Raw genomic sequence first — 10,716 nt, 5'->3', positions numbered from 1 at the left:
ACACCGGACTCATAAGTTGATGCATTGGTAGCACAATTTACTCTAAAATTTTTGTTCATATTTTATTTTTTGTTTGTAAATATAGAAAAGCCAAATAATCATCCCCAGTTTAAGAGATATAAATAAAAATGTACCTTGTTAACAGTAATTTTCTTTAATTAAAATCCACGTACATCGCACGGCCCTTCCATGCTTAAAGCTGAGCAGCGCACGCATGCATAACAAGAGAGAGAGAGTGTCATTGACCCATTCCACTGGAGCAGAGGATCCACGATTCCCTGTCCCACAGTTTCCCCACGTGCCAAGAGGGCGACCCTCCTCGCTAGCCTAGTCGCCGTGCAGTGCCGTGCTAAAATTTTCACCCTAAAACATTATATATTAAATAGAGTATTAAATATAAATAAAATATAAAATAAATTGCACAGTTGTATGAGAAATCATGAGACAGAATTTTTGAACCTAGGCAATACTTGATTAGTCATAAGTACTAACCTACATACATTAATAATAGATTAATTAGACTCAAAAAATTTACAGTTAGCCGTGAAATTTGTTTTTTCATTCTTATCAAAAAACCCAATATACATCCAATTAAATATTTAATGTATCATCCAAAAATTTTTATTTCAGCGCCTAAACAACCCCTCAGTGGCGTTGATCCGAGGGCGCAAACCAGCAAAAACTCTACTCTTCTCTTCTCTCCTCTCCTCTCCTCTTCTGCAATAAAAATCGCTGCACGGCGAGAGCCACACCCACTCTCAAGAAAACCTGCCGCTGCGAGTCGCCGGCGAGGCTCCGGAGCGGAAGAAGAGGAGAGGAAGAATGGCCACCGCCGTCCGACCTCCCCTTCTTCACCAAGGTGCGGCTCCCCTCTTGGTGACCCCTAATCTGGTCGCCCTGCCCTCCTGTGTGTTTGGTTTTCTTGGTTTCGTTTCGATTGGGCTAGGCGAAGGATGTTACTGCTCGACGTCCCAAGATATCGATCGTCGTCATCCTTGGAGCAGTGCAGCAGGCCTGCTCTGCTGTTCTTGGATAGTTGGATTGGCTCTCGTGTTCCTTGTTACTGCAGAGCGACTCAAGAACTCAAACCATTTTTTTTCTTTATGCTTGTTTTCTGTGTCCACTTGGACCTCAAGGAATTTATTATGTTATCAGCTGTTTGTTTTACTAGTACTACAGGATTATCCTGTTCAGCTATGCCAAACCCATCAACAGGAGTATCTTCAACTCCTGCAGAAAAAAATGGAATAAAATAGTCAGCAGCATGCCCCAGTTGGGTACCACTACCCAATATAATTTTCATTACTTCTGTATCTGTGTTCATCCGTGTCGATGTGCAATAGTATTTGATTACAGATGGTTAGCTGAGTTTCACTAAGTTCCTTCTCTAGCTAGTTGATCGCCGGACCCAGCCGGCGTTTTTATTTTGGGTTCTCACCCATGGCCTATCTAGCCTAGGACATCTGTATTTCAAACTCTTTCCTGCTAATATAAATATATTGATGTGTAAATCTTTTGCGCGTTAGAAAAAACATATGATTAGCTGATTGATGATGATGTTGGTAGTTTGGCACATATTCGCAAAAGTTCACCCTTCCCCCCTTTGATACTGTAGGTGTAGGATTTACAGAAGTGTAGCCCTACAGAACTGGGAATCTTTAAACCGAATTGCAAAACTGTATGGCTAGGCAAATCATAAATGTTTCAGTTAGGAGTTGACATCATCCTGGTATATGTCTAAATTAATTATTAATTAGTGTACTACATTGCTATCACTAAAGTTTGATGCAACCTTTTTAACATTATGATGTAATTCATAGCTTGAGATATGGTTTCTCCAAACAAAAAAAACTTGTGATATGTGGTTGCAAGATGCTAATCTAGACTTGATGACAAACTGACAATTGATAGCAGCTATGCCTTATTGATGATTCAGTAAAAAAAAAAGATATTTTTTGTTCATTCTGATTTCTGAAGTTGAAAGCCTGCACACACCAAACTGATGAACTCCAACCTGCATTGCAGTAGCAGGTTCAGATAAAGCCTCACTCCTTTGCAAACCAAATCAGAGAGTATCTGTCAGAAGAAGAAGCTTCACCACCAGGGCCAGCTCGAACCCTGGAGGCGCCAACGTGAGCATCCCAAAGCAATGGTACAACCTCGTCGCCGACCTGCCGGTGAAGCCACCGCCGCCGCTGCACCCACAGACGCACCAGCCACTGAACCCCAGTGACCTGGCCCCTCTGTTCCCCGACGAGCTGATCAGACAGGAGGTGACCGAGGAGAGGTTCATCGACATACCGGAGGAGGTCGCCGAGGTCTACAAGCTCTGGCGCCCGACGCCGCTGATCAGGTAGATAGAACGTCGTGGACATTGCGGCAAATCTCGGTGATGGAATTCAGAAAAGTTCTTGGGTTAATTTGTTGCAATGGTGGATTGGCAGGGCAAGGAGGCTGGAGAAGCTGCTCGGCACGCCGGCGAAGATCTACTACAAGTATGAAGGGACAAGTCCGGCGGGGTCGCACAAGCCGAACACCGCGGTGCCGCAGGCGTGGTACAACGCCGTCGCCGGCGTCAAGAACGTCGTCACCGAGACCGGCGCCGGCCAGTGGGGCAGCGCGCTGTCGTTCGCGAGCAGCCTCTTCGGGCTCAACTGCGAGGTGTGGCAGGTGCGCGCGTCGTACGACCAGAAGCCGTACAGGCGGCTGATGATGGAGACGTGGGGCGCCAGGGTGCACCCGTCGCCGTCGTCGGTGACGGAGTCCGGGAGGAAGATCCTGGAGGGCGACCCGGCCAGCCCGGGCAGCCTCGGGATCGCCATCTCCGAGGCGGTGGAGGTGGCAGCCACCAGCGCCGACACCAAGTACTGCCTCGGCAGCGTGCTCAACCACGTGCTGCTGCACCAGACCGTGATCGGGGAGGAGTGCCTGGAGCAGCTGGCGGCCATCGGCGACGCCCCCGACGTCGTCATCGGCTGCACCGGCGGCGGGTCCAACTTCGGTGGGCTCGTGTTCCCGTTCATGCGCGAGAAGCTGGCCGGCAGGATGAGCCCGGCGTTCAAGGCCGTCGAGCCGGCCGCGTGCCCGACGCTCACCAAGGGCGTCTACGCCTACGACTTCGGTGACACCGCCGGCCTCACGCCGCTCATGAAGATGCACACCCTCGGCCATGGATTCGTCCCTGATCCCATCCATGCAGGTCTTGAACACTTGATCTTTTAAAGCTTCTTGTCCTGATTTGCACCAGTTTCTGTTGCTAACCCTAAGCCATTGTTTTGCAGGAGGGCTTCGCTACCATGGAATGGCGCCACTGATCTCCCATGTGTATGAGCTTGGATTCATGGAAGCCATTGCCATTCAGCAAACAGAATGCTTCGACGGTATTGTTTTGTACATGATCCCCTTCTTCTTCCGAAGGCAAATGTAGGTGAAGGCGTGACAACAAGAGAGTAATTCTGTTCTTTGAACTGCAGCTGCCCTGAAATTTGCACGGACGGAGGGCATCATCCCGGCGCCGGAGCCGACGCACGCGATCGCGGCGGCGATCAGGGAGGCGCTGGAGTGCAAGAGGACGGGGGAGAAGAAGGTGATCCTCATGGCAATGTGCGGCCACGGCCACTTCGACCTGGCGTCCTACGAGAAGTACCTGAGAGGCGACATGGTCGACCTCTCCCACTCCGACGAGAAGCTGCGGGAAGCCCTCGCCGCCGTCCCCAAGGTCTGAACACCGCAGGGCGAGCAGTAGAGATCAATGGGGGGACGCTGGCACAAATAAGATCAGCAGCCTGATCATCGGGGGTGTTGTTAACATGGTGATTGTGTTCATCTTCTGAATAAATTTGTTCAATAATTGAACCAAAAGACACCAAACAACACTCGAAATCTTGCACATTGCAGCACTATCTTCTAATACATGCGAGCTTGTCGAAGGTTGCAGTTATCATAGTAAGGTGTACAATCTCGCAATTATAATTACGATAAAAGGGGTGATTGCTTGGCTTTCGACGTATTTACCGACAAAAAATAATTTGTGAATAAAATTTTTATATACGTAATTTTAGCAATTTAATAGAAAAGGCTAAAAATAAACTTCAGTGAAAATCTCTAAAATTAACTTTATTTTAAATTATAAGTATAAGCAGAAGTAAACAGATGGAGATACAAATATGTGACAATGGATGTTCTTCTTAAACATACTCCATCAATATAAACATGTTTTTTGAAGTGAGAAATAATACCAAAAATACTTATATTAAAGTTAAAAAATTAAATATTAGAAATGATTAGTACTACCTTTGTTTCATAATATAAGATGTTTGACTTTTTTAATTACAACGTTTGACTATTCGTCTTATTTAAAAATTTAGTACAAATATAAAAAATGACAAGCCATGTTTAAATTTCATTTGTTAAGTTACAAACAGAATAAATGATATTTTTATAATTTTTTAAATACGTTAAATGATTAAATATTGTAAGAAAAAAATCAAATATGTTTTAGGACGGAAGGAGGGGCTAAATTCCGCATTTGGAGGAAATCCCTCGCTGTGGCAGCTATAGATTGTTTGTTGGGCCGGCCCATGAAGCGGGTCTTTCTCTCTCCACTCCTCATCGTCATCCGAACCCACGAGGGCGAGCGCACAAGGGTTTCCGGCTTCGGCGTCTCCGGCGCCGGCGACCCTGCGACGGCGAGCCAGCCCCCGACCTTCGGCCTCTCGTTGGCAGCTTCTGCCAGGTCTTTTGGTGATCCAGGTGAGGAGCCACTCCCCTTGCCCCCTCTGCTCATCATCTACGGTCTCCGCTGTTCGCGAGCGGCGTGAAGCTGACCCCGTCCGTGGCGGTGGCGGTTAGGTATGAAGAGGGCGGCGCCGTGGGAGGAGCCGCTGGACGTCTCCTCCGACGATGACTCCCTGAACTCGGACTCCGACGATGAGGCCGGGAAGGGGAAAGGGGACAACGCCTTTGGGCTGCTCAATTCCTCCAAACCTGCTGCGGCTGCCGCAGACGGTGAGCTATCCCAGTGATCTGTCTTTTTGTTAGCTCACGAAGCGATTTTCATGTTGGATTTGTTTGGTTGCTAGTGTTTCCTTAGCTAGTTCGTTGTGTGCAGGCTCTATAAGTTAGACTATTCACGAAATTAGGGCTTGTTTCTGTAAGCAGATATCATAGCCTGTGCATTTGGATGGGCAGGGATTTTTTTCCCTACAATTTATCTATCCATCGAAAGAGATTGGCTGTAATCCCCTTCCGTACAAGCTAAACTATATTGGTACTCATTAGTGGTGACCTTTCACCTCAGAGAATAAACATGGCTATAGATTCACTCACCAACTTTATCTTAAAATTATCTTTGCCAAACATCTATGGAGATTTGGGGATTGTTCTTATGATATTGATGAGAAATTATGCAACTGAAAATAATGTTGCAGCATGTTGGGGGAACCTGCTTCATTGTTTCAGCGTCAATATTTGTTTTACTTAGATAAGTGACCGCTAAAGAAAAAGCTAAGCATGGTTTTCCCTGTGACCAACTTTAGCAGCATATACCTTAGCTAATGTTCCATTCTTACAATGCTTCATGCTATATGTTATTTTAGTGTTCTATATAGAGTATATACTTCATGTGAGTGAACGTTCAAAATTTTGCAGTACATGAACTTTTTTATGATATAATTTATGTTTACCACAACTGTAACCTGTTTATCCCGTATGTTAATATTACCCATGAGTCATTTACAGTTGAGGTTTGAGCTTGAAAGTTGTCCACTTTTGCCATTATTAAAAATGGGGCTGCTAGCCTGCTATTGTATGGTATCCTGTTTTAGAATGAAATGATTCCTATGAGGTAACCAAACATGATACTTCCCCAGTACCAAATCTGATATTACACTGATACCAACTAATACTCGCGCGGTACTAACTGATACTACGGTGGGACCAGTTGATACCAGAACGGTACCAACTGATACTAGGGTAGTACGGTAGTATCAACTGATACACATGCACTATTGATAATACTTATAAAAATGTAAAAATAAAAACTAAAAGGGTCTTGGGTGATTGTATGGTAGGCCACGCATAATGCTACTTAGGCTGCGTTCGGTTCTCCCTTTTAAGATAACTTATCCCTCTCGTTTTTCACGCACATGTTTCCTGAACTGTTAAACAGTGTATTTTTTGCAAAAAATTTCTATAGGAAAGTTGTTTTAAAAATCATATTAATCTATTTTATATTTTTTTAAATAATTAATAATTAATTAATCATATACTAATCTATTACTATGTTTTCCGTGCGGGTAAATTAACTTACCGGGCCTTCAAACGAACACGGCCTTAGTACATTCGAATCTTTGGTGGGAACTAAAGGTGTCCCATTCCAAATAGTAAGGATGGGACACTGTCTTATACTTTATCCCTATTAAAAATGGACATCTCCAACAAAGTTTCCCTGGCAAATGGTGGTATTTTCTGCAGGCTATAACACACTTAACTGGCTCACAATGCCTGAATTCAAATTCCAAACAATCTTGGCAGGTTAGAATTACCCTGGTTTTACTAGCAATGACCTATATCTAGTTTAAAATGCTAATTTGGCCAAGAAGTTTTCTTTTTGATTAAATGGTTTTGTACTAATTTATTAGCACCTCTATAATAAGTCTATCAAAGCTTCAATTTATATCTTGAAACTAAGTATATAATTTTATAACCCATCATTTGAAAAATCGTTGGTGCTTCTTAAACCAGTTGGCTCAAAGACATAGATTCAGTTGGCAGCTAACCTTGGCCTTTAGTGGTCTAGTTCTATGCTTTCCCTATATAGCTATGGGATGAGCCAGAAACTAGCATCAGCAAAACTAGTTAACGAGTGTGATTTTAGTCTTCAAGCACTGGTACAGGCAATGAGCTGGATTTTGTACCCACCAGACATGGACACTAAAATTTTGCTTTGGGTTAGTTTATGTAGTTTTAAGATATTTCCCCTTGCTACATAGAGATACAAATTTCCATGCTTACTATAATGGGATCATGCAGGTGCACTGATCAGGAGGGCTGAAATGTATCAAGAATATATGAAGCACATTCCAGTTCCTGCTCATCGTGGATCTGTAATCCCATGCACAACATGGCTGGGACTTGGCAGATCTATGAAGCAGTTATATGAGCAGCCTTTGCATTACCTCACCAACATCCTACTGAAACAGTGGGATCAGCAGAGAGTTGGGAGTGTTGATGAGCACCGGCCTCTCGATGCTATCATCCATCCTGTGAAAGCTGAGACCCTCATTTGGATCGCTGAAGAAGTCCATAGGTTGACCACCTCTAGCCACCACTTAGCTAGTCTTTGGGCCTCAGCTCCAATGTATCATGCCTACATAGATCCAGTGTTCCCTCCCATAAAATTACGGTAGAAGACGTTGATTTGGGTTGTCTGTTCTGTTTTGTTTTCTATTGCTGTAACCAGTAAGCCTGCATGGTTTGGTTTTGGTAAATTCTAACAAAGTAATATGATCTCAACATGATTCATGATCTGAGTATTAGCTCTCACCGTTGAGATTCATTTTAACATTTGTTTTAGCTCTCTGAACAACAGCTATGTCAAAGAAGAAGAAACCTGGTGGTGTGGATTTTAATGCTTTAAGCCGGCATGGGTATCGTGGTGGACCATCTGTGTTGACTGTGCCCCCTCCAAAGGTTGAGCCTAACTGGTCTTGGTCCACTGGGAAAGATCGCAACGAGAAAGAAGATCAAACTGAGTCCTACGATGAACGGGAGCGTACAAGAGCTGCAGTAACTGAAGGAGAGAAGCTTATCGGTGTGCAAAACCCAGAACTGAGGCAGCTAGAGAAAGATAAGAAAGAGGCTTCATTCTCGCAGAAGGAGAAGCGGAAGAGAGATCGTGGCCAGGCGAGCAGGGGGAAGAACTATGTCGAGGAAGAGAAGCGTCTCCTGAGAGGTAGTGGCGTCTACTCTGGCTTTGACACTTGATGCCATTTATTATTTGTGCCCTTTCTTTGACACCCCTAGTAACTGTTTTCTGCTTGTGATATCTGATATTGTTCAAAGGTGACTTAATGTTTTGCGGTTTGCGCTTAGGCCTTACATATCTGTCTTCATTTCATAACGGAAGATGTTTGATTTTTTTTATTTATAATGTTTAATCATTTGTCTTATTCAAAAAATTATGGAAATATCATTTATTTTGCTTGTGACTTACATAATTATCAAAAGAATTTTAAATATAACTTATCATTTTTTTTATATTTGTACTAAATTTTTAAATAAGACGAATGGTCAAACGTTGTAACTAAAAAAAGTCAAATATCTTATATTATGAAAATGAGGGTAGTAGTTGAGTTGAGTTCATCTTGGGTCATGTGCATACCTATTTCCATGGTTGGTAATTTACTAACTTGAGAGGCTGACTTATGCAATCTTTGTTGCATGCATAACCATGCTTGCTAGCTGTATATATGTGAGCCTGATACCTTACAAAAGGCGGGACATGTCATGCACGAACAGTTAGGATTTCATTAATAATGGTCAGGTTTTATTTTGCAGTCCTATATATGCATGTACTAGGAATCTGCTGCATGAATGAACATAGTGAAATGTACTACATTACTAAGATTCATTTTAAGTCGGTAAAAGAAAAACATTGGACAAGACAACCTTGAAGTACTTTGGGCTGGTTTGATTTTGGTACGCTACTTGGTAGTTGGTAACTGAAAACGACTGGTTGAATTTTATGTTAAGAGTAAATTGCATTTACGGTACATTAACTTGCAAGTTGGGTCCAATATAGTATAAGAACTTAATAAATGAATATGCTAGTACAATAATTTCATAGGTGAGTACAATTCACTACTCCCTCTATTTTTTTTATTTGAGACTTTTGTGTTTATTTTTTTCTATACACATTCAAGTTTCTAAGTATTTATTTTCTCAGTATACTTACATACTTTTTCATAAGCATACTTAATTTTTTGTTGTTCTACTAACTAACTGTCAATTAAATTTTTATGTAGAAAATTTTGAATTTTGGTTGAGTTTTGAGAAGGTGGAGAAACAAAATCAAAACCAGTGGTAAAAATTAACTAGCAACCTAATTATTATAGAATAAATGCAATATTGTAAAGTAATATCTATATGGTTGCTATGTGATTGTATGCTGACATCGTGAAAAATATTAATTTAGCACTCATTGACCAAAACAACACATAATTAGTCATGTTGTTGCACCAAAAAAAGGTCAGTTTCTTGAGCTAGAACACACTCACGTGCTAAGTTATTATACTTGGACGTTCAAATACCAAGTCCTTATATTAGATCATAACCTAGCTACCACGTTGTTGTAATGTGGGTACAATCTACACCATCCATTTTATATTATAAGACTTAGATTTATCTAAATTTATCCTAATAATAATGTATATATTTTATATATGTGTCTAGATTCATTATCACACATATGAATCTAGTCAAGAACATAAAATCTTATAATGTGGAACATATAGAACACTCTTTAGGTTAACATTGTCTTGACGTGATATATATATAGGTACTACCCGTGTCCTAAATTTAGTATTTATAGTTTTAGGTGTGATTTTTTATTTTTAAACCTTTTTAATAAATAATCTTATTACTAAATCTTAAAGGAAAATATTTTTACCGTATGAATCTTTTGGCCATACCGCTAACATTGATGTGGCAAGACTTAACGTTGCCACGCAGAGTGATTAGAGTGATTCGCGTAGTAGGCTTACTATAGCGGTGACACTGGTATGGCAAGACAAAGATATCACGCCAGTGCTAGTGGTGTGGTAAACCAGTTTGCGTCGCAGTGGTGTCTTACCACGTCACCAACACGACGTGACTAAAAGTTCATACAGTAGAAATATTTTTCTTTGATATTTAATAATAAAATTATTTATTAAAAATGTTTAAAAAATTAAAAAAGGTCTCCACGTCCATAGCTAGAAATAATTAATGAGTCCGATAGCAATTAACCCGTCCGGTTAGTATACAACGAGGCAACTATCACTCCGCTAGAGGCCCATGCTGGCATTTATGAACGATGCATCCATGCTAGCCATGGGTTGTATACTACTCCTTCCGTCCTATATATATTACATGTCCCATATTACATGAGATTTTGATTTTCTATTTGTAATCTTTGACTACTTGTCTTATTGAAAAAAATTAAAAGTATTATTTATTTTGTTTATTGTTAAAAGTAGTTTAAGTATTATTTATTAATTTTTATATTCACACTAAATTTTTGAATAAGACAAATGGGTGAATAGTCCGAATACTATATATTATGGTACAGAGGTGTAGCATTTTGGTATCATGGTTTCAGGCTACACACTACCTAAGACCTTGGGCTGACATTTTCTTTCTCTCGTTCTCTGTCTGAAACATCACAATATGTTTCTATGAGGGTTTGCTACAGGATGATGTACCATCCCACCAACGGGATGATATGTATTTTATGGGTTATATTTTGGCATCAGAGTCCTAGGCTACACAAATACTATGTAAGTCCATTGGTTGTACGCAAACTGAGGCCGGTCATATTAAAGTGTACACTAAACACACAAGTTTTTCAATCAACACATTTATAAATTAGGAGCAATATGATCTAAGTGTGGCTTTGCTTGGATCTTGGTCTCTAAATCTACATGATTCTTTTAAGCTTGATTATTTTTTGGCATA

At 41.3% G+C, this 10,716-nt stretch overlaps 2 protein-coding genes across 4 annotated transcripts; both read left to right on the top strand.

Annotated features, from left to right (window-relative positions):
• The first annotated feature begins 684 nt into the window (after positions 1-684).
• LOC102705727 (tryptophan synthase beta chain 2) lies at positions 685-4,010 on the top strand. 2 transcript variants are annotated; one of them, XM_015838285.2, is made up of 5 exons: positions 685-859; positions 2,032-2,353; positions 2,445-3,199; positions 3,282-3,380; positions 3,474-4,010. In XM_015838285.2, exons 1-5 carry the CDS (start codon positions 823-825, stop codon positions 3,722-3,724), a joined length of 1,464 nt encoding a protein of 487 aa, XP_015693771.1. In that variant the 5' UTR covers positions 685-822; the 3' UTR covers positions 3,725-4,010. The 2 variants fall into 2 exon arrangements, with proteins under 2 accessions (XP_015693771.1, XP_006656272.1); XM_006656209.3 differs by having other exon boundaries at positions 2,026-2,353.
• A 556-nt stretch (positions 4,011-4,566) lies between these two features.
• Positions 4,567-8,100, top strand: LOC102705441 (protein RDM1). Of its 2 annotated transcripts, none has more exons than XM_006656208.3 (3): positions 4,567-4,752; positions 4,852-5,007; positions 7,592-8,100. In XM_006656208.3, the coding sequence occupies exons 1-3, from the start codon at positions 4,581-4,583 to the stop codon at positions 7,984-7,986; spliced, it is 723 nt and encodes a 240-aa protein (XP_006656271.2). In that variant the 5' UTR covers positions 4,567-4,580; the 3' UTR covers positions 7,987-8,100. The 2 variants fall into 2 exon arrangements, with proteins under 2 accessions (XP_006656271.2, XP_015693767.1); XM_015838281.2 differs by lacking the exon at positions 7,592-8,100 and adding an exon at positions 7,033-7,561.
• The last annotated feature ends 2,616 nt before the right edge of the window (positions 8,101-10,716 follow it).

The sequence above is a fragment of the Oryza brachyantha genome, chromosome 6, assembly GCF_000231095.2.
Source record: "Oryza brachyantha chromosome 6, ObraRS2, whole genome shotgun sequence".
Classification (NCBI taxonomy): Eukaryota; Viridiplantae; Streptophyta; class Magnoliopsida; order Poales; family Poaceae; genus Oryza; species Oryza brachyantha.
This window is presented reverse-complemented; position numbering and strand designations above follow the sequence as displayed.